Genomic DNA, 25022 nt, shown 5'->3' on the forward strand with positions numbered 1-25022 from the left:
TGGAAAACATTGAAGAACTACATTTATCTCGTACCATCATAAAGGATGGATTGTACTATGAATTATTCTACGAAGTCAAAATAACCAGGGTAAGCTAATTCATATAGAATGGATTTAATGTTTGCGTGTTAAGAATATCAAATAACATTATCTAATCATATTGATCTTTACATATGCAACGAATTTATCGATAAAACGAAAATATCGAATGAAGAGTTCCACTGGAGAGATACAAAAGTGGTATTAAAATGGATCGACTGGAGTGGAGTGACACAAATCTTGTTCCTGGAGAAGAAGGGGTGAATTTCCAGTCAGGGATAGCTATATATGACGGACAAGACAAAGTATGATATGCATAAAATAATTTCCTTAGGGTATTCAACCCATAATACCACCACAATTTAATTGGACCTAAACTACAAACCCAATATCTTTAGCACAGGAGTTTAAAAATGTTATCAATAAAGTCAATAAAATGCACTTGATTGACCAAGCCATGCAGAGCTCATTACTGTCAAGTACGTTTTATTGACTTTATTGATAAAATTTCAAACTCCTATGGTCTTTAGCCATGATCATTATGTTAGCTATGGCCTACTTCATTTAGTAATTATTCTGTAAATTTGGATTTTTACCGTGAAATTTTTCTGAATTAGGCAACATCTGAATACTGGAGAACATTTGAACTACTAGAAAGTATCTTCCTTCGATGAAATGCCATTGTGAGTCTGGCTATAAATTCCTATATCAATAACGTGAATTGTAATAACTAGATATTAAACATATTCATCGTTTGACAGTTTGTAGTTTAAAAAATAGCTATGTGAATATCTCTGACCTTTAAACAATTTTTATTCCACAATTTCAATTATGCAGGGCTTGAAATTAACATATGCCCATCAGTCTGTGACTTGTTAAAAGACTGGCGGACTGACTGACATTTGTTTTAGTCAGTCTGATGGGACTGGCAGTCTATGTGAAAGACGTCGGACCTGACCGATGTGCAGTGCCTCAGGTCCGATGCATCATTTTTACACCAGACCGGAATGTCAGATGACTCGATGTCCGGTTTTGAGCTTTACTATTTTGATCTAGAGTCATTTAAATGTTTTAAGTAAAAAATATCGCAAAAATCCAAGTACATAAATGAATGTGATTAAAACCGCATGGACCGTCTAAAGTATTATGCAGGAGCAATCCCTGGTAAAAGAAAAGCTGTTAGGCCTACTCAAGATATAATAGAGGGCGAAGCCCTCTCACAGCCCAAAGGGCTGTAAGAGCGGAGCTCTCCCTATAGGTAACACGTATATACATGTTTAAAAGGAAAATATAGCAAAATAATGAAAAATTAAACCATATCTATGGAACTTGAAAAGTTTGGTACCAATGGCGTCGATTCGAATATTAGCGCGTGGACATGTATTCTTCCATTTTGAATCTCGTCTACCCTAGTTCATGTCGTTCTGAGATGTTACATAAAATCCGTAAAAGCAAGTAAATCTTATTTTCTTAATCATATATAATCACTCCACGATTAACGCCATGTTTTTTGTTGTGGTTCAAACGCTATGTTTTTAAATTTGCTAACTAACGACGCTGAATATGACGTCACAATGTACTGTTTACATTGATTGCGTTATATTTCCCGCGTTCAATATATAGGCAGATCAAATGTCCAAAATTAGGATGCTTTGATACAGATCTGTCTGCGTACTAACTTCGGGTTGTTTTTGTCCTGTTTTGGATATAGATACTAATGCCAAAACTTTTTTGCTTCCCCCTCAAACACGGTCACGCCGTAAAACATATTATCAATAGTATTACTAGTAACTAATAGATAAGATTTCCTTGGTTCTGCATTTTCATGTGTTTCACTTTTTAGCTCACCTGAACCTAAGGTTCAAGTGAGCTTTTCTGATCACATTTTGTCCGGCGTCCATCTGTCTGTCCGTCTGTCTGTAAACTTTTCACATTTTCATCTTCTTCTCATGAACCACTGGGCCAATTTCAACCAAACATGGCCAAAAGTATCCTTGGGTGAAGGGCTTTCAAGTTTGTTCAAATGAAGGGCCATATCCCTTTCAAAGGGGAGATAATCACAAAAATAGGGTGGGGTCATTTAAAAATCTTCTTCTCAAGAACCACTTGGCCAGAAGAGCTGAAATTTACCTGAAAGCTTCCTGACATATTGCAGATTTAAGTTTGTTCAAATCATGGCCCCCGGGGGTCGGATGGGGCCACAAGGGGGGATCAAAGTTTTACATACAAATATATAGGAAAAATCTTTAAAAATCTTCTTCTCAAGAACCACTGAGCCAGAAAAGCTGAGATTTAGGTGAAAGCTTCCTGATATAGTACAGATTCAGGTTTGTTAAAATCATGGCCGCCGGGGGTCGGATGGGGCCACAATAGGGGATAAAATTTTTACGTACAAATATATAGGGACAATCTTTAAAAATCATCTTCTCAAGAACCACTGAGCCAGAAAAGCTGATATTTACATGAAAGCTTTTTGACATAGTACAGATTCAAGTTTGTTAAAATCATGGCCCCCGTGGGTCGGATGGGGCCACAAGGGGGGATCAAAGTTTTACATACAAATATATAAGGACAATCTTTAAAAATCTTCTTCTCAAGAACCACTAAGCCAGAAAAGCTGATATTTAGGTGAAAGCTTTCTGATATAGTGCAGATTCAGGTTTGTTAAAATCATGGTCTCCGGGGGTCGGATGAGGCTACAATAGGGGATCAAAGTTTTACATACAAATATATAGGAAAAATCTTTAAAAATCTTCTTCTCAAGAACCATTGGGCCAAAGAAGTTCACATTTACGTGAAAGCTTTCTGACATAGTGTAGATTCAAGTTTGTAAAAACCATGGCCTCCAGGGGTAAGTTGGGGCCATAATAGGGAATTATGCCAAATAAAATTATACCTCTGTTTCCTGTTACCCGACTGACTGATGCCTTGACCCCCCGACTGGGCGAAAATGTTGTTAAAAAAAAATGTCCAGGAAATCACGGTTCCGAACTTGCTTGTGCTCAACTTCCGGTACATTTCAAGGGAGCTCATCAAGGTCATCATGGCTGCCCACATGTTGTCGGTGAGCAGCCTGTTTGCTCTTAGGTTTAAGAAGTGCCAGCATAAAGATGAAAAGTCCGTGCTTAAGACGGTTGAGGATAGAACAACACTTGAAGAAGAACATAGGGTGTTGCCCAAAAATTGCAGTCTTCTTGTCAAAACATCGGCAGATGACCATAATATTTTCGATGTTAACCCAAACCTGACAATTGCCGATATTAACCGGGATTTCAAAATGAAGTACGTGTACTCTGAATGCCAGAAACAGGAAGAAAGTATTGCCATCGATGAATAAATCAGTAATGCAGCTAAGGAGGCGACACAACAAACTGTAAATGCGTTCGAATGCATTATGTTCATTGGAAGGGCTTACTCAGAGAAAAGAGTACCTAAGTATAAATACTTTTATTTATTCTCTTCACAGTTTTTTAAAAACAAGCATTGTTTATTAAAAGAAAACAAAACCAGTATTAATTATTTTAGCAATTGTAGAGGACTGTGTGTCTACAATTCGTACAACACGCTCCTTGATTCAAAAAAAAAAAAGCCTACCTACCTACCCACCCAATTTTTTTCTGACATGTAACAGGAAACAGAGATATAATTTTATTTGGCCTAATAGGGACTACGGTTTTACATGCAAATATATATGGAAAGTCTTCTGATATGGACCAAGGTGACTCAGGTGAGCGATGTGGCCCATGGGCCTCTTGTTTAGGTTTTTCGGTCTGCCAAATTTTGGTTTGGTCCTGTGTGTTCATTAATTACACAGGACCGAATGTCCTGTGTGGTCCAAAAAACTTTCGCATAGACTGGACTGGTTAATTTTCTAAAGCATCATTTTGGAAAATATACTTATGAAATTTTATACACACATTTGGCATGTGTCGATCTGTAGATATCGGACAAGTCTGATTCGTAAATTAATCCCACATTTAAGAGTTACAATATTGTCTGAGGCATATAGAGTTAAATTTCATTTTAATAACACTAACAAAATATGTTTAATTATTTCTGGAAAACTCTGTTGGACTGGTAAATTTTTCTGCAGACTGGTTGAAATTATACCCCATCAGTCTGGCTGGACTGGTGACATAAAAAGTTAGCTTCAAGCCCTGTTACGCTGTACACATTTTAACTATGTTTGAAAAATGAGACAATTTTGGTTTGTGTGGCTCACTGTTTAGTTGACATAATCTTCCATTTAGTCAGTGTTTTCAATTCAAGTTTTCTTTTGTGATACATGTGAAGAAAGCATATACATTTATATGCAAACAAGGCATAAGGCTGCCTTAAAATTGTTAAGAATGAAATACTTAAATTTCTACTTAATTCCTCTTAACTGGGATGTTGCACAAGTTTTTATAAATAGCTGTAGGTGGTCCAAATAGAGGAAAAAATTATTCCCTCGTAATTCATTACGAGAGACGATAAAGTGACGAGACTGTTCGTGTGTGAGTATGTGTGCGAGTGAGTGTAATACTGAGCTTGTAGACTTTTATACAGACCATATTTTTTGCTAAGTAAACGATAAATGAAATGAACTATTATATTTAAACTAATTTCTGAAAATTGTCAAATTAATTTCCTCAGATTATAGGCTTGATTTCACAGAATATAAAAAAAAATGCATGATTTTAAGTTCTCTCCATAGCTTCAATAGTGTGATGAGGTTTACATCACCTGGCCCAGAATATGGGATTGATAACCCCATATAGGGTCTACATATTCCAAGTAGAGGAGAGTTGGATTTTTAAAATTTTGTTTTTAGTAATACCCCTAGAAAGCTGACCTACAAACTTAATGCATATGCATTTTAAAAAATGATATTATACCCTTTTTGAGTGTAGTTATCACATTGGTAGTTTACAGTCACTATTGTTTTGTGGTACATATTGTACTTGTGTGGACATGAACATTCTCGACGTCTACTTTATTCTAATTTTTTTTCAATTGTTATTTTAAATTTTTAGACCTACTTTGAGAATGGTACATTAACGCTTACCACCCACAGAGTTATTTGGAAAGACAACAGGGACAGGGTAAGTTCGTTCAATGTCAGGGCTGAGTATTAAAGCCATAACAAACTAGGCATGGGTCATACTTTAGGGGGTGGGGAGCTGTCTTCAGATCAGATTTGATGGTCATTATATAGAATGCTATTCCAGGGAGTTGATTCCAGATATTCTTGATTCAGAAATGTCATCAGGAGAAAAGAAGTAGGGCTGAAACGATATGCCCCCTTCACGATACGATACATATTGCAATATCTATGCCACGATTCAGTATTTTTAATACAATACAATTTACAGAAGAAACCATTAATAACATTGAAGAAAAAATTAATTACCAAGACTCACAGTTATAATTTTAAATGCAAAATGTTTCCAAACTATGAAACGGTAAGACGTCCATTGGCTCTGTAGTTTAAACTGACAAATTGAGGCAATGAATCAAGCATTTATATTACTAGTAAACATTATCGATATTTCAGTGAATCGTTTCAGCCCTAAAAGGAAGATGTCTATTAATGCATTGTCAAAGAGAAACAGTCCAGATATTTGCTATATGCTTACTACAATGATGGGAAATAGAAGAGGAAGATTTGTGTGTGTGGATTTCTGATTCACAGATGTGGAAAGCCTAGATCACAATAACTGTAAATCAAAAGTTGTTTACAATTTATAAAGATCATCATCACAGAAATGACAAACAGAGAAAGAAAATGTCTTGATTTCTTGGTCAAAAAGTAATTGAAAGTACCATTTGTGATGAATGCAGGTTTGTTTAGAAAGCTATTGAAGAAAGCATATAAAAAGTACCATTCTAGATAATAGTCCTTCACCTGCTTCAGCAATGTCAAATAAGCTTATTGAATGCCATGGGTCATAATGAATAATTAAATGCAACTTATGTACATGCTGCATGGATGATATTGGTAGTGAAAAACATGTTTTGTTATCCTCAAATTCTATAGCATATCTATCCAGTAAACAACAGCATTATAGACGTAACAAGGAGTAATCAGGCAATTCATTCTAGACCAAAAAAATGAAATGCATGAAAAATTATTTGAAAAGATTCAGCAACAAATTACTGCCATGTGTTTCTTTTTTTGAGCAGTATATTTACAGTCTTAACAGTAATAGCGATACATTAATGTCTATCATTCTGGTAAGGTATGTGTATCTGCATTCTTTTGAATTCTTTGTTTCAAGTCTTAGGGATCTAGAAATGGAAAATAACCGTTAACTATAATATTGATTAATGGTGAAGTTTATTGTCAAAATTCAATTAATTTTAATTGTAGACAAGAGTTTTAGCCTTGCAGCACAGTTTGGTGGTTTATATAGAAGAACAGCCCTCAGGGTTCGCCAAGAGGTAGGTCTGAAATTGACGAACATTGATAGTTTCACATATGAATGTTTTAATTATTATTTGTATCGGTCATCAGCTTTCAGGTAAGAGGAGTGGATGACAAAAGAGATAATTTGATTAAATAGAACCAAAAAAGTTGCCACGGAAGTGATGGAACAGCTCTATTTTCATTACAACAGTATTATGCCTACTGCATCCAAAAAAAGTGGGCTTAGTAGAATCACCCTGTCAATTTGTCTGATAGTGTGTGGCTATATCACATCATCACAAATATATAAACTATTTCCCCAAACTTATGGAACAGAGGCTGCATGTGACCTACATTGTGCTGTTTTGACTCTTTCTAAATGTCAGAGTTTGAATGTTTCATCTTTATTTGTTACCAAACTTGCTCATATAGAACAGCTTGGGATGTTTCTGTTTAACTCTGTGGTTAGGATGAGGTGTCAGACCTCCATTTTGTGTTGATAGACTGTTGTTATCGTGCATCTCTGTATGTTTCACTTAACTTATGCCAGGATGCAGCCTCTGAACAATACAGAACTTTCGGTATGTGCCGGAATGACCGATTATATTTGATGTTTATACACCACGGTCACGTGATAATAACCAATTGTAGGGCAAGTTGACATTGATACAAATGGTGTTTCGCTAGCGCACAGCCCATAAAGAGCTAATTAAGCGCTGTCTTACGATGACGATCCAAGTCACTATTGGTGCTTAGTACCTGGGAGTAAGTTAGATGGAAGGGAAAAGGCGTATTTAGACGCGTGTCACTGGATGCAAGGCGTGAAGTTTTACCGACATCCTCAAGATATTCCCTATATTTATTTCCCTCGCCAACTCACATAATTTAATCAAATGCATTTTCCTATAAAATGGTTGTAGTGATTCCTTACTTTCAAAGATAGCATTTAAATGCAGGAATTTGATAGCAAATGAAGTATTCCATGCTTGTTTACTTAGCTGTTATTGTAATCCGGAAGTGACATGCCTTACAAATTACGTTCAACGCGCGATAAAAGTCAGAGTGGATCCGTATCTCGAAAGTCCCGTATTCAGTGAATATGATTAAGGACACAGCCTTTCAAGGCAGCTTCACACTATAACAACAATTATATAAGTCAAATCAAGTAATTGTGGGTTAACTTAAACTACTTCCATTATTTTTTATCTGCTTTTGGCATGATGTGAGTTTATGTATTTAGTTCAGATCAAGAGCAGTGTGAATGTGAGGTGGGTTAAGCAGTAATAGAAAGAAAACAAAGCTGGCTATTTGCTTGATTTATTCATATATGGTGAGGTTCTCAGATTTCATTAAATTGCACCAGTAGTTCCACATTGAAATAATTTAGAGAATGACTATTACTATTGCCCCAAAGATTCAAAGTAGATGGTAATATATGAAAAGGAAAATGAGACCTGGGGTCCTTTACACTCTTTGTGTTGCTCACCGAAAGTTGATATAGATGAACATATTATCATTTTGCTTTTCTTTTTCTCGATAGCTTTTCTTTCTAATTCATGAGATTCATTTAGTATATAGATCACACGAAATATCTTTCTTCTTTATTCTACTAAAGCAAATTTTCAGATTCCTATTGCCTGTAGTGTTCATGTCATAATTTCATTCAGCTTAATCAGACTACTGAACATTTGCTTAGGGCTATTCCAGAAATAAATACATGGGGGGGTCGGGAGGCACCTTTTGTATATACCAAGCACCCATAAAAAAAAAAAAAAAAATTACCCCATGACCCATCAAATTAATAAACTCATTTTACAATGACCCATCTAATAAAAAAAAAACTAACCAGACCCACCACAAAAATATTTTTAAAAATGAAAACGGTACAAATCTCGCGAGGTTTTCGGGACAAACATTCTAGTCAATGACGCGGTAATGCCTGTGCGACATTGTATCACAGTAGTTCTGAAGAAACGATGTCACATCAACAATCAAAGGCATCTATGGCGGGAATGTTGGAAAGATTGGGAGTCCAAACGATGCTATTATCATGAAATGGGTATGGATATGTTTTTCCACGAATCGTTCGTCTTCTAATGGAGCCCGCGCCCGGATACCTCTATATCACCATCACACCGACTGATAAATATAACGCATCGGTACCCTCGTATAAATCAACTAAGGTTTGCCTATTTTTATTAGAAAACGGAGTACCTATTGGTTTCAAAATATTCCCAAAATCGATGCACTGTAAACTGTAATAATCTACAGAACAGAGTTCGCCGCCGCGCCATCACGTCCAAAGGGACATTTGATCATTTCTGGAACAGCCCTAAGTAACTGGGTGGCCATTATCTACATGGACACGTTTTTGCTTTCCACACTCTCACAGAGGCTTTTAGAATGCTGAAAACAGCCGACGAATCAATGTTCGTAATATTTGCAAGGTTTTCCACGGTATATTTTGGGTTTTTTTCTCTCTCTATGTCTCCCTTTGGTTTTCAGTGCCAAGATAGCAGTCCATGTGTCAGCAGCAGGTCCCGGGAAGAAACCAGGCCCTGTAACAAATAGTCGCTATGACTACATCAGATTCTCCTTCAGAGAAGCTGGTGAAGGTCAGGTAAGGTCAAAGTTCAAGTATTTGCATACAGTATCGAATTTTAATGTCTACAGAAGGGAAAATGTGTCTGAACTTTAGGAATTTTTTTTCATCAATTTCTTCCTTTCCAAGCAGTCTAAGTACATAATAATGTTTATAACTTCTGTTTATAGTTTTTCAGAGATTACAATGAACAGTTGCAACAGAGAAAATGGGAGCATGTATTGCCACCACGAAACCCAGCAGCAACGGTTGAGTCTTCTTTCATCATATTTCTAATTGGAGTTCATCTTTACATCATTAAATGCAATCTTTCAGTTTTGGGGTATTTTGCTTTTTAGGCTCCCCGTCATAGAGCTGGAATCATGGGCATAGAACAAACCATTCAACAAACACATGCTAACACAGACAAAAACATCTCTCAAGCTTTCCAAGATCTCACAAAACTTATGGAGAAGGTGTGTTATAATACCAAGAAATTCAAGATTTTTAAGTTCTTAGTTATACTGAATTCTTCATGCCCAATACATAATCGTAATTGAATGTTTTATGTTAAATATACATGTATGATGATATTAACATACTTTTTCATGCATAGGCCAAAGAAATGGTGACACTCTCAAAAACAATAGCAAATAAGATCAAAGATAAGCAAGGCGAAGTTACGGATGATGAGGTAGGAATGAGTTATGCTTTAAAAGAATGAATACATTGATACCTGTACTTGGAAATAACAGAAAATACAACATACATTATTTAAAAGTAAATCAACTTTCTGCGTCTTTGACTTTTAACATCCTTTTCTGTTTTTAGACCATAAAATTTAAGTCCTATTTGCTGAGCATGGGTATCCCTAATCCTGTTACGAGGGAAACACATGGATCGGGTGACAAATACTACACAGAGCTGGCCAGACAGCTGTCTAATGTACTAGAAAAACCACTAAAGGTATTCTGAAAATTGCACCATATTTGTGTTATATTTAGTTGCTCTGGATCACCAGCATGTTAAGACAGAACTGTGACAATGATCAGATTTGGAACAAAGAATTAAACTTGGAATCATGACATATTTAATTCTTTCAGCTTTTGAAAGTTTTTACAGAGCTGAAAGATTCTCTATAATAGTACAATTACACTGTTATGTACAGGTAGTTGGTACTTGTATTTTTAGAAATTGCTTTGTGCATGCTCCAGATGCTGAAACATCACATCAGTGAAAACTTGCATACTTTAATATCAAACATTACCAAAACGGTTTTTGTCTGACAACAGATTTTCAAACTATTGATTAGTGCATGTTGGTGGCAATTATAAGTTAACAAAGGAATACAATAGTGCTAATAACACGTAAAACATGTACCTACACTGTACTTCTTATTTGATTACAGGAGTGTAAGTGTGTTATGCGACTACTGATTTGATTATAAGAAGTGTAAATGTGTTATACATGTATGACTTCTAGTTTGATTACAGGAGGGTACATATTTGTTTTACATTATTAATACTGTTTTGATTACAGGAATATGGTGGCATCATGACGCTGACAGATGTTTACTGTCGAGTTAACCGAGCCAGAGGCATGGAGGTAACTTTCTGTTTAATAGTGAAACTTCTTTTTTATTTCTGTAAACAATCTATATATATACATGCTTGGTAACACAAAAAAATCTTTAGATTAGACAACATTATATGATGTAGAGTACTTTGTATAATTGAATTCAAGGTTTGGCATCTAAATGTTGGTATAGTTTAAACAACTGGATTGCTGTTGATGCAAAGTTTCTTTACATAATTGTCAGAATGAACACAAGTCTGTACAGTCTGAATGATTAATGGAAATGCTTAATGTACTTAAAATAGGTTACTCCACATTTCAGTTACTGTCACCAGAAGATTTACTAAATGCTTGTGAAATGTTCGAAATTCTACGACTTCCAGTCAGGTACGTGTATTTGCGTTAAATTATCTTTATTTAATAATGTACATGTATGTACCGATAACTTCAAAATTGGACTGTCTCGGGTAAATCAACAAATTTAAAGGGGCAATGTTTCAAGTACAATATATGCTGAATAGTTCTGTATGCAAAAATATCCGACAGATTTTGACCTTAACAGGCCTCAAACTGTCTGGAAAATTTTCATACAGATATGTATTCAGCATAAATCCAATACTATTACAATGAATATAGGAATGCTATCTAATATTTGACACCCAAACTCCTAGACTGAACAAAGGAATGGCATCACACCAAAGTTTAAAATTCCATTATTGAGGAATAAATGAAAGTTTTGGTTGAAATATTGTTTTCTGACAAGGTGATTCATGTACACTGGAATTGCTTGCAGACTAAAGACGTTTGACAGTGGAGTGATGGTGTTACAGCTCCAGAGTCACAATGAAGAACAAGTCATCCACCTCACCACTCAGCTGGTCAGTTTCTATTAATTTCACCTCACCACTCAGCTGGTCAGTTTCTATTAACTTCATCTACCAGTACATGTAAAGTAAGCATCTACATAATATTTCAAACCTAAAGGCCTATGAAATGAAGTCTGTTTTAGTTTGTTGCAATAAATTTCTATCTTTATAGGTGGAGGAGAAGGGTTCCTTAACTGCTGAAGACTTGTCCAAAGAAGTTGGTGTTTCTGTTATCTTGGCCAAAGAAAGGTATTTATTAAAATAGTGGAATGCAATGCATACCTTATCCCCATTTTTATTCAACCTTTTTGAACTTCATGCTTTATAATACACATTTTTTCTCCCCATTTGTAGATTACTTTTGACGGAGAAGGTTGGTGGTATCTGTCGTGATGAGTGTGTCGAAGGACTTAGATTTTATTCTAATCTTTTCTTAACTAAGGTCACCTGATAATGTTTAAAAAATAACAAAATATGACTTTGTTAAATTATTATTTTTGTTTATTCTGTCTGTAAAATTTGTTTACAGTACATGTACAATATGTAACAATAAAAGTTAAAAGAAATATAAAACTTGTTATTTGAACACAGACTTTTGTCACATTTGGAGATATCACCTGTTGGAAGTGTTTTGTCCGATTAGAAGGTTGTTTTTAGGTGTACAAGACAGTGGTTTTAAAGAACAGAGAGCAGTCTTGTAGCCATGTTCTCTGGCATAATGGCTCCTATCCATATCTACCAAATTCATGCAGTATTTACCTGAAAGTAAATTGTTTCAAGAATATAAAGATTTCTTTTATAGAAAACAATCTATAATACACATAATTACTGATATGATGCCCATCACATTGTGGCATATACTGATACAGATTTCCTAATGTTTCTACGGATTTCTATAAAATCCAAGATTATGGTGAAATATTTTGTTAGACTTTGCCACAGAACGAATCTCATCATTACATATTTTAGAAGTTGGCGTTGACACAAATCCCTTTCAATGTTGGTAGTGTTTAAAGCAGAGTTTTACCAATAAATTACCATGTAGTATGGATGTATTACTCTACAACTTCACACTACGATTGGTCGGAAATCTCCAGGTACAAATGTTAAAAAGAGGTTAGGAAAATTGAAATGCCAAATTTAAGGATCTGAACTGTTGAGACTCAATTGGAACAAAACTCAAACCTGTAATTCAGTCAGCTTTTAAAATATCTTTAAAGTATGGTAGATCTGGAATTCTGAATTCTATGACATTATACAAGTCCAGGGGCAAGTATATGAGACTCGAATTTGACCTGTTGTCAAAAATCAACAAAATACTAAAAATCACAAAGCAGAGAATCTCTTCACGCAAACTCAGCAATGCAACATCAAACTACTGCATTTTATATCAGTTTTATGTACACACTCACCCGACAACCCACACATGCACCATCATCTTGCTACATGTACACACATTCACTTCTGTGTTGCAAAAAAATCTAGGAAATGTAAATTCTATATAATTTTCAAAGTTGATGGCATGTAAATCTGCTCAAAGTAGGACAATTGAATCCAAACTTGACCTGTAATGCGTCAATATATAACTTCACACTATATATACTAGTAATCAATGTAATATCTGTAAACACAGCAAAAATGTTTGGAAAACTACCTCCATAAAATGTTCAAAGATTATAACTGCAGAAAATGCACCAATGGAAAAAAAACCCATTGCACTTGTTTGTAATTTATACACAACTTCATGATAGTAAAAATCAGCTCAGCAGACTTAGCAAAACAAAACTATGGAATTTATCTGACAGATGGATGGAAATGAGTTGCACTATATCCTCTCACAATTTATGGGAAGGGGATCCTAACAACTGGGTTAATCCTTTGTTAAAAAATTTAAAAGTCAGAGCTACATGTAGAACAACTACAGTAATTGTTAATGTCATATTTTCAGTGTTAAACAAACCTTGCTCCTCCAAAGCCATATTAAATTCAGTTTGATCAGCAACATGGCCCAAGGTCAGAAACTCCTGGTAGAAAAAAAAGATGTTTAACAAATGGATGTCTTCAGAACAATTTTACTTGGATGAATTCCATCTATCATGTCTATTCAATGTACATACCTTGTACTCTATTTCAGCGTCTCTAAAGCGCTGACTCCTGGGATAGGTAATAAAATGTGTGTCCTGAATACCTCCATAGCAACAAGGACAGATCACAAACTGAGCCTCATTTCTGATACATTGTTTCAGCACCATGTCAGTAGCGACACCACAGGCATGTAAACACACCCCCAAGTCAAATTTCTCATGAAAGTAGTCTTGATTACACTGAAATGTAAAAGTTTATTGTTGTGATTGAAATTACACACTCACTCCAACTATATGAATTTTCTTGCTTATAGACTGCTACTAGACAATATATATTAAACGTTAAAGTCATTTATTATTGCATTAGAAAAGAATGACAGAGAAAGTCCACTTCTAAGGAACATATTTCACATGCAGGTGCATTATTGTTAAAAGTGCAGCTCTAGTCAAACAGTTGAAAAGTGATACATGTATTCACATGACTTTTATGCTTAAATGTGTGCACATGGTGGTCATCACATCATAAACATTAAGCATTCAAGCATCTGCTAATCTGCAGCCTTATTACATGTATATTTTGCTTTGGCTGTACCTGGAATATTGTAACATTCTGAAGTTTCAGGTCTTTTATGCGACTTCTAGCTCGTATTAAGGAATCTTCATTGTTTTCCACTAGATATATCTGGATAATTAGAACACATACATGTATATACATTAACAGTTCATAAAATGAAACTAAGAAGATTGAAAACTAGGCTAAAATTAACTCCAACAGGACTGGCACAATTATTTCTGTCTGGATGATTTGGTATACAGTGTGGGAATACAGTTTTTTTTTACTTCTCTCACCTTGCAATCAGGAAGAAGGTAAGCAATGACAATACCCAAGTGCCCCTGTAAATGAAAATTTTAGATACATTACAAACACGTTCCAATGGAAGTTCTGTCATAGTCTTACTTGCTGATACTGTACAAGTATATCAGATGTTGATGCTGCATGAAAATCTCGGAATAACAAGCATTCTGAGAGTATTGCAAAAGCAATATATGTCCCCTACCAGCGTCTCCTATTTATTTAAGGGATGTCATTATATGCAGAACAAGCATATTTGGACAAGCAGGTGGATGTTAGTTTTCAATACCAAGAAATAATATAATTTTGATCTCTTGTACTTAGATGCAGCAAACCAGAAGAACTCTGTTACAAATTGGTATGCCTTGAACAAGATCGAGTACAAAATAAATTCAGTCAACCATAAGAATAAGTTTTACATTATTTGTTAGAGTAATGCAATTGTAGCAAACGTGAAACTTAATGTGTATTGACCGATTCAATAACCGCAGATCTCAGATTCCTAAAATAAGGCATTGTAAAGAAAGGTCCAGAAAACTACATTTGGTGCGAAGTTCTATAAATCTTGTAAAAATTGGTGAAACTTGATCTGTAGACTTATATCAGTAAATCACATACAGTAGTGTACCAAATTTCACCCTCCAAAATCAAAGCATGGTGGAAATAGTCCAGAAAACAAAACTTGAAGTTCATTCAACCATGAAACTAAGTCCAACAACTTTTGTTGGAATGGGTTAACTGTAACAAAAGTGAAACTTGATCTGTATCTACCGATTAGGTAACCACATGTCAAAATTCAGATTTCTAAGTTAGGGCTGTTCCAGAAATGATCAAATGGGGGGGTCGGGCGGCAAATGATATTTTTTTGTGTGGGTGGTCGTATTTTTTCATATTTTAATTGGTCCGTGGTGGGATTGTTGATAAAATATTTATTATGGGTAGTGGGTAGTTTCTATTGTTTTATTTTGTGCTACGTGGGTGTTGAGTTTTCAGAATATTTTTATTGTCGCTCTTGTCGTGTTGGTTACAAAACGTCGGAGGGAAAATTGAAAACGTGCTTTCGAAATGCTGCTTTCGAAATCGAAAGTAACATAGAACTATTCGAGTTGTCGCTCTTTGCAGCGCATAACTTTCCATTACGGCACTCTTCAAATTAGAGGCGCGTTTAATAGAGTCCCTTTGGACGTGATGGCGGCGAACTCTGTTCTGTAGATTATTACAGTTTACAGTGCATCGATTTTGGGAATATTTTGAAACCAATAGGTATTCCGTTTTCTAATAAAAATAGGCAAACTTTAGTTGATTTATACGAGGGTACCAATGCGTTATATTTATCAGTCGGTGTGATGGTGATATAGAGGCCTCCAGGCGCGGGCTCCATTAGAAGACGAACGATTCGTGGAAAAACATATCCATACCCATTTCATGATAATAGCATCGTTTGGACTCCCAATCTTTCCAACATTCCCGCCATAGATGCCTTTGATTGTTGATGTGACATCGTTTCTTCAGAACTACTGTGATACAATGTCGCACAGGCATTACCGCGTCATTGACTAGAATGTTTGTCCCGAAAACCTCGCGAGATTTGTACCGTTTTCATTTTTAAAAATATTTTTGTGGTGGGTCTGGTTAGTTTTTTTTTTTTTTTTATTAGATGGGTCATTGTAAAATGAGTTTATTAATTTGATGGGTCATGGGGTAATTTTTTATGGGTGCTTGGTATATACAAAAGGTGCCTCCCGACCCCCCCATGTATTTATTTCTGGAATAGCCCTTAGCATAATGGAAAAAAAGTCATGAAAACTATGTTCGACACAAAGTCCCATAAATTTTGTAAAAATCACTCAACTGTGAGAAAACTTTACCTTGACTTGTAAATATACAGTAGTAAACCACATACTAAATTTCAGCATGATGAAGAAAAAATACGGAAAACCACGTATCACAGACTGACTAAGAGAAGGATAGACAAAGAGAGAGCCTATAGTCCACTTCAGTTTCATCGGTAGAGGACTATCAAACACATGTGTAAATACTTGATCTAGACTGATTATGCTTTAGATGTTAGTATGTCGGGGAAATCTGTGAAACCTTGAACATGAACAATCATAGTCAACAACCAACCATTTATCATGCAAATATATTTAATCTTGCTAGTAAACCCCCCCCCCCCCCCCCCCCCCCCCCCCCCCCCCCCCCCCCCCCCCCCCCCCCTCTGTGTCAGTATGTAATGTTCTCTACAAGTCTCCTTACCCCTCCACTACAGAAGTCGACGATGACATCACCAGGCCTGTGAATCTCCAGGACAGCCGTGGCCAGACTCTCCAGCTGCTGGCACTTCCTCTGACGACGCTTCTTTGGAAGATCTTATTAATACAAACATAGGTGTTGTCAGTGAATTTTCTTCATTTTTTCCCAACTTTTAAAAAACATTCAATTGATATTTCCTTTTTGTTTCTGACATAATTACTAATATTCTTTTAAACAAATTACACATCCATATCCTATACAGAAAACTAAACTGTTTTAGTCAGCAGTATCAAAAACTGATGCCAGTTATCCCGCAAGGAGCTATTTTTGGGAGCTGCTTCACATTTTTTTTTTTACCTATTCCTGGATCTACTCTGGCAGGGAAACTCTCCCAGTCTAGTTGCACTTGGTCACCTCTGGGATGCGAGCCAAACTCCACTTCTATATTTCCATTCTACAAGAAATCATGAATTATCTGTCATTAAATACTAAAGGAAGTAAAACCCATTTTCATCATTCATTGATCATGTTAATAGACTGTCACACTAGAGGTACACGATACAATCCCATGGAATCGGAACAGTTGTAATGCGACAGAAACGAGATAGTGCATGGTGTGGAAGGAAATTGTTGATAAAACCCACTGAGACTTAATTGCAGAAGGGATCTGTAGTAAAATCCTTTAATCAGATCAAGGAGTTTGACATGTCCCTTCAACAGGTGTGGTTGTTCAACGCCATCTTTTTGCATCATTATGATTAATAAATAGATCTTCTGATTTGCTTATTAGTAAGTTGTACATGGACTCAAAAGTCATTCATAAAAAATTGAAATATATTTTTCAAGCATAAGTTTGAAAAGCATAACATTGGTTTTTATAGCGTTATAGCATAATTTAGTGGTAAGATGTGAAAGACGTACGGCACCAAAAGCAGAAGGGTAGGCAGGTTTGAATAAATATGATATTTCTCAAGTTCTATCTGTTGAAATATGGAATAGGTGCAACTGAATAATAACTGAGCAAAAACAACAAGTCTCAAAACTTCATTTGGGAAACATAATCATTGTAATTAGCATTTCAACCCAACATCAAGTTGAACAGTACCCATCCAGTATTATCAAATTCTGTTTTAGAGCTTCTGTGCACTTACAAAGCCACATATAGTCAGCTTATATATACATATAGTCAGCTTATATACACATATAGTCAGCTTATATACACATATAGTCAGCTTATATACACATATAGTCAGCTTATATATATTTTGCAAATGAAAGAATCGTATGTAGTTAATCACTTCATGTATTCTGCAGACTCCAACTTCTGATGATTAATACCTACCTTGATTTTGTTCAGAGCCTTAGTAATGTCAGGTTTGATAGCTCTGTATTTTCCTCTTAATCTCCGGCTGTAATGTATGAATATTCAATATTAATAACTCTTAATCTCCAGCTGTAATATATGAATATTCATTATTAATAACTCTTAATCTCCGGCTGTAATGTATGTATATATTCATTATTAATGACTCTTAATCTCCAGCAGTAATGTATGTATATATTCATTATTAATGACTCTTAATCTCCAGCAGTAATGTATGTATATATTCATTATTAATAACTCTTAATCTCCGGCTGTAATGTATGAATATTCATTATTAATAACTCTTAATCTCTGACTGTAATGTATGTATATATTCATTATTAATAACTCTTAATCTCTGACTGTAATGTATGTATATATTCATTATTAATAACTCTTAATCTCCGGCAGTAATGTATGTATATATTCATTATTAATGACTCTTAATCTCCAGCAGTAATGTATGTATATATTCATTATTAATGACTCTTAATCTCCGGCAGTAATGTATGTATATATTCATTATTAATAACTCTTAATCTCTGACTGTAATGTATGTATATATTCATTATTAATAACTCTTAATCTCTGACTGTAATGTATGAATATTCATTATTAATAACTCTTAATCTCTGACTGTAATGTATGTATATATTCATTATTAATACTCTTAATCTCCGGCTGTAATGTATGAATATTCATTATTAATAACTCTTAATCTCTGACTGTAATGTATGTACATGTATATATTCATTATTAATAACTCTTAATCTCTGACTGTAATGTATGAATATTCATTATTAATAACTCTTAATCTCTTACTGTAATGTATGTATATATTCATTATTAATAACTCTTAATCTCCGGCTGTAATGTATGAATATTCATTATTAATAACTCTTAATCTCTGACTGTAATGTATGTATATATTCATTATTAATAACTCTTAATCTCCGGCTGTAATGTATGAATATTCATTATTAATAACTCTTAATCTCTGACTGTAATGTATGTATATATTCATTATTAATAACTCTTAATCTCTGACTGTAATGTATGAATATTCATTATTAATAACTCTTAATCTCTGACTGTAATGTATGTATATATTCATTATTAATAACTCTTAATCTCCGGCTGTAATGTATGAATATTCATTATTAATGACTCTTAATCTCTGACTGTAATGTATGTATATATTCATTATTAATAACTCTTAATCTCCGGCTGTAATGTATGAATATTCATTATTAATAACTCTTAATCTCCGGCAGTAATGTATGTATATATTCATTATTAATAACTCTTAATCTCTGGCTGTAATGTATGAATATTCATTATTAATAACTCTTAATCTCTGACTGTAATGTATGTATATATTCATTATTAATAACTCTTAATCTCTGGCTGTAATGTATGTATAATAATATTAATAACTCTTAATCTCCTTCTGAAATATATATATATTCATTATCAATAACTCAGTTAACACAGGTATACAACTCCCTGGCATTAATACACATGTACAGTGTATAAAAGAAAGAGTACCAGTATCTTACATGTAGGTGTCAATTAAATTAAGCCTTACGTTAGCAGATTCTACACCTCTGTATATCATGTAAACTCATATTGCTAACCTCAGTTCCATTTCATCATGGTCAGGAGGCTTTACCCAGTCTGGGATATAAAACTTCACGGTTGATTCTCTCCTAGAATACGAAAGTCTATCCAGATCACACTGAGTTTTGACAGCAGCTCGCCTCACCTCTGGCAGGGCGATCATGTGCCTAAACCACTGAGATATCAAAGGCAGGTGCTCCATGATCAACATCATGTCAAAGTTGACACTTTGCTAAAAATAAATATATAAATGTACTAGTTTTCATATGCATTCAATTGTGTAAGGTATTGTGAAACACAGAAAATAACAAACATATGAAAGTATTGCAAAACAATGCATGTCATCTACCTGTGTCCTCTATTTATTCGAGGGATTTTATATGCAGTTCATGTACAGTATAGGGTGGGGCAGATATTATTTTTGTAATACCAGAAAATATCATAATTTCGATCTCTTGTAAATTAATAGAAGTAGCAAATCTGACAGACTCGACTACAAATTGGTATGCCTCGAATTATATATAGATCTCATGTGACAATAAAAATACTGAGAACGAGACTGAGTACAAGAATTAATTCAGTCAACCATGAGACAATTTTTGTTTCAAATTGAATGATTCAACTGTAATGAAAGTGAAACTTTATGTGTATCTACTCATTTAATAACCGCGAAAAAACAATTCAGATTCCTAACTTAAAGCATTGTAGAGTAAAGTCAAAACAAGTCCCAAAAACCTCGTGAAAATCACTCAACTGTGACAAAACTTAAACTTGATCTGTAAACATACAGTAGTACATATATTTTTCAACATCCCTCTCGAGATTTTTTCGCTCATATGGAGACATCACCATTGCCAGAGAAGGGCTGCAAAATTTAATTCTATGCTCGGCCTTTGAGCAAGGAGGGATCTTTATCATGCCACACCTTCTGTGACACTGGGCCTTGGATTTATGCGGTCTCATCCGAAGGACCACCCCATTTAGTCACCTCTTAAAACAAGTAAAGGGTACTGAGAACCTATTCTAAATTGGATCCGCACGGGATACATACATTAGTAAACCACATACAAAATGTTAGCTGCAGAACTGTAGCTCTCTGAAAAAATGTTGTAACGGAAGAGATATTTTTTCAGAGAGCTACAGTTCTGCAGCTAAACATTATCATGCTGTTATGGAGAAGGTAAAGGTCACAAATTAAAATATGAAAAGAAAAGGTGTAGAAAACCAAGTGGGACAGACTGACTGACAGACAGACAAAGAGGAAACCTATAGTCCCCTTCAATTTCACCAGTAGGGGACTAATAAGTAAGAGACTTACCAGCAAAAAATAGATGTATGTAAACAGAACCATATCCGACACAGTGATGTCCATACCCTCCGAATACAAATGGACAAACTGAATCTCGTGGATGGTGAGATTAGACATATATTCATTAAGTTCTGTCAATGATAAGTCTATGACATCATCCTCTGTACTCTGTTTTTCAAGGCCCGTCTCTCTAGCACCTGCTGACTCTGATGTAAGACCTCCACTGACTTGGGGACTGGTTATACAGTGCTTCTCTGCTAGTGTCCCATTCAGTCCATCACCGGGGGATGTTTTATACTTCTGGTTTGGTTTTTTAATTCTAAACCTGTTCACACAATGTGAGTGAGGAATGTCTCTTGTGAACCTAAACTTTTTGGGATCTGTGATCCCCTTCACTTCCTGTTTGAGCTGGGAAAGCAGTGCCCTCTTTATTTTATCATCATTATGAACTGATGGGGACTTCATGAAATGCCACTCTAATTTCAAAATTGCCTCTGGCAATGCAATATCACTTTCCTTGCTTTCACTACTGTCTTTGCTGGGATGAACCATTCCATTTTTGTCTAGATTTTTGGTAATGATTTTAAATTCATTCTCTTTTGATATGATGTCCTCTACTACCTCTGTATTCGTTTCATTTTCTTTGGATCTGCTAAATCAGACACATGAGATTCAATAATTTTATATGAAATCAGAGATCAACTAATTTGTCATTTCTAAGAACACTATACTGTAAAAGTGGTTATTTACACGTGAGGGGGATTTACACTAATTACACGTGGGGGGGATTTACACTAATTACACAGACACATAATAAGCACGTAAATTTCCCCAATCTTATAATTATAAATATTTGATATAATATATATTTTATTCCGTTACCGTGTAATGTTGGATGTGGAAAAACGCATTAGATGAAATTTAGTTAATTATGAACTGCATGTATAAAATGCAGTCATTTTCAATGATGTACTACTATACATGTACCATACTTGAACAGTTTCAAAACAAGAGGTACAGTGAGCAATGCTCACTAAGAATACCCCCCGGGAATACTCCCAAAGGGTGTTGTTAATAGGTATAAATTACCTCTTTCCTGAGTGTAAAAAAGAAAGGGCATGACATAACCTTGGGTAGTCTCTCCTCTAGGAGTGTGCTTGACCTTTGACCCCAAAATCGATAGGGAACATCTTCGTCCCATGGGTAGTCCATATGTATGATATGGTGACTGTAGGTGGAAAGGATAAAACTTTAGAGCCCGGAAACCGTATTGCAACTTCGCTGTCCAGTGCGCTTGACCTTTGACCCAAAATCGATAGGAAACATCTTTGTCCCATGGGTAGTCCATATGTATGATATGGTGACTGTAGGTGGAAAGGATAACGCTTTAGAGCCCGGAAACCATATTGCTACTTCGCTGTCCAGTGCGCTTGACCTTTGACCCAAAATCAATAGGAAACATCTTTGTCCCATGGGTAGTCCATATGTATGATATGATGACTGTAGGTGGAAAGAATAACGCTTTAGAGCCCAGAAACCATATTGCTACTTCGCTGCCCAGTGCGCTTGACCTATGACCCAAAATCGATAGGAAACATCTTTGTCCCATGGGTAGTCCATATGTATGATATGGTGACTGTAGGTGGAAAGGATAACGCTTTAGAGCCCCGAAACCATTGCATCTACAAACGGACAGACGGACAACCCGATTCCAGTATACACCCCCACAACTTTGTTGCAGGGGGTATAATTACAGTACCATATCATTGCAAACTGAAATCTAAAAGTTTCATAGAGATGAATGCATTTACCTGATGTTACATATTAACTCTGTGACTGAAGAAGGGAGCTCAATTTCACACAGCTTAGTCCATCCTGATATCTAGATAGATTCATTAAAAATATTAACATGATAAATAACCAGAACATATGATACCCAATCCTCACAAAATGGATATATGTATGTGACAAGTTATGTGACAAGTTTTCAGATTACCACATATGTGTTTGCAAGTAGATTAATTTTCACTATTTAAACTTTCTAATCTATCACATAATTTCACAACATACCTCTGCACAAGCTTTAAGACTACCACCTCTGAAACCCTGAAAAATTTCAAGTATTTTTATTTAAATTCCATTTGTATTTTATAAACTTCAAGAGTACTCAAAGAATACATCTATCACCTGCATGTACAATGCTGCAACACAGACACATACAGACAGACTCAGACATTATCATTGTGATCATGTTTTATACATGTATAATCCATATGTATTTGTCATGGTCTGTAGTAAACAAACTTGATGTTACAACACAGGTTGTTTTTCATGTGGAGATGTCACTTGCTTAAGGTGAATTGCCACAAATGTTAACCTTTGCATGGTGCTCAGGTCCGTAGCAATAGGGTTCTTCATCATGCTGATGTCTACCATGACATGGGACCCCCGTTTTTACGATCATATCCAAAAGACTCACGACTTTCACTTTTAAGGAAGCTCACTACACTAAAGCTTATACTCTATATGACACTACGTCACAAGATGGCGATTTAAATGTTTTGTGAAAGTATTTGTATCGATCGATTTGTTTGTCTAACATCATAGCTCAGTGGTTAAAGCATTGAGCTGGTGAACTGCAGATCCAGAGTTCAAATCCGCCAGAGTATTTTGTTGATATGTATTGAAATACATTTTTTGAAGATCATGTTTTTATCCAAATTTGCATATTTTCTGCCTTTTTGGCATATATTCTTATTATATGTCATCATATCTTTTATGATTAAATCATTTCGTACTGATTTGAGAAACTATTTCAGGGTGTAGTGAGCCACCTTAATATCAGGCGCTTGGCAAAAAAAACAGCATCTACCTAATATGTTAAATGTCTTAGGTTTGACACGGTGCACAGATCGAACCTGGGGCTCCGTTGATGGTTGTGAAGTGACAATTAGGATACCATGCACAACCATGATCAAATCAACTTTTGCACCAGTGTACACAAATGTATTCCAGTCATACATTTCATATCACCATATAGGGAGGGGTGTGATAAACTGTTAGCAGGTGTAAAATTTGGCAACAGATAATGGTATGTACAATGTATATGCCTCTACCTTAGGAATTCTAAAATTCACAATTTTGGTAGAGACCTTCCTGATCTACATGCTTCAAGTTTTTCTTACAGATGTTGGGTTGTACAGAAGATGAAAATTGACTAAAACTCAGCATTGGCAATGTGTATTAAATGAATGCTGAAATGGGTGGAATCAAATATTTTTATCGACCAAATGATTAAAATAAAATTGTACTTTGTCACATCATTAGTTTCTGCTTATCTAATTACCATGCCACACGCCTTCAAAATGTGTCAGACTAGAAACCTGATCAGGGCTTGTTAAGTAGGCAGCTGTACTGTGGTGACCACTCAAGCTAACAATTATAAATCACAATTGCCACAATTCACTCCAGTGTAAGAGAGTGGTAAGTGGCACTACTTCGTTTCCATTTAAACCAAATTGTGTCAGCATTCTTATGATAAATAAGTTACAAATACTCTGACTATAAGTTCATATCAAATACAAATCACTATAAAACACTTCTGAATTACTACTTTACAAAATGTTTTTTCTTCTATCATTTTTGTAATATATAATACTCTCATCAACAAATGCAACCTTTGCAAGACCATTAAAACTGCCGAATTATTTAAAACCAAAATGAATTTTCATGCAAGCAACATTAAATAATTATTTATTTCTTTGAAAGCTAAGAGCCAAAATAAGGTGAAAATAAATTCTTTTGTCATTATCAAATTAAGAATCTTGAATTTGTTTTCATAATGATACATGTACTAGTTATAGCCTAAACAAGCAAAGAACTTTCAGATATTAGATAAATGAAAAGGTGAAGATAATGAACAGTGATCAATCTCATAACTCTATAAAGGTGAAGATAATGAACATGATCAATCTCATAACTCCTATAAAGGTGAAGATAACGAACAGTGATCAATCTCATAACTCCTATAAAGGTGAAGATAACGAACAGTGATCAATCTCATAACTCCTATAAAGGTGAAGATAATGAAC

At 35.1% G+C, this 25022-nt stretch overlaps 2 protein-coding genes across 4 annotated transcripts in view; one reads left to right on the top strand and one right to left on the bottom strand.

Moving 5' to 3' along the window:
* LOC125682503 (vacuolar protein-sorting-associated protein 36-like) lies at window positions 1–12022 on the top strand. Of its 2 annotated transcripts, XM_056156963.1 has the most exons (14): window positions 28–89; window positions 215–344; window positions 5055–5123; window positions 6392–6462; window positions 8933–9047; window positions 9200–9277; window positions 9368–9484; window positions 9625–9702; window positions 9840–9974; window positions 10548–10613; window positions 10906–10970; window positions 11377–11461; window positions 11622–11698; window positions 11804–12022. In XM_056156963.1, exons 2-14 carry the CDS (start codon window positions 249–251, stop codon window positions 11898–11900), a joined length of 1149 nt encoding a protein of 382 aa, XP_056012938.1. In that variant the 5' UTR covers window positions 28–89; window positions 215–248; the 3' UTR covers window positions 11901–12022. The 2 variants fall into 2 exon arrangements, with proteins under 2 accessions (XP_048779088.2, XP_056012938.1); XM_048923131.2 differs by having other exon boundaries at window positions 1–344.
* Window positions 11929–25022, bottom strand: part of LOC125682500 (glutathione S-transferase C-terminal domain-containing protein homolog) — a 17486-nt gene continuing 4392 nt past the window's right edge. Inside the window, exons 3-14 of one of the 2 annotated variants that reach the window (XM_048923125.2) lie at window positions 23002–23037; window positions 22743–22813; window positions 20941–21583; window positions 19640–19854; window positions 17982–18048; window positions 16997–17093; window positions 16643–16755; window positions 14383–14427; window positions 14126–14215; window positions 13567–13773; window positions 13410–13473; window positions 11929–12208 (exon numbers count right to left, since the gene is read on the bottom strand). In XM_048923125.2, the coding sequence (XP_048779082.2) occupies window positions 12063–12208; window positions 13410–13473; window positions 13567–13773; window positions 14126–14215; window positions 14383–14427; window positions 16643–16755; window positions 16997–17093; window positions 17982–18048; window positions 19640–19854; window positions 20941–21583; window positions 22743–22813; window positions 23002–23037 (1794 nt within the window). In that variant the 3' untranslated portion in view covers window positions 11929–12062. The remainder of the gene's footprint in view (window positions 12209–13409; window positions 13474–13566; window positions 13774–14125; window positions 14216–14382; window positions 14428–16642; window positions 16756–16996; window positions 17094–17981; window positions 18049–19639; window positions 19855–20940; window positions 21584–22742; window positions 22814–23001; window positions 23038–25022) is intronic. The other variant, XM_048923126.2, reaches the window with a different exon arrangement.

This window comes from Ostrea edulis, chromosome 2 (assembly GCF_947568905.1).
Source record: "Ostrea edulis chromosome 2, xbOstEdul1.1, whole genome shotgun sequence".
In the NCBI taxonomy this organism is placed as follows: Eukaryota; Metazoa; Mollusca; class Bivalvia; order Ostreida; family Ostreidae; genus Ostrea; species Ostrea edulis.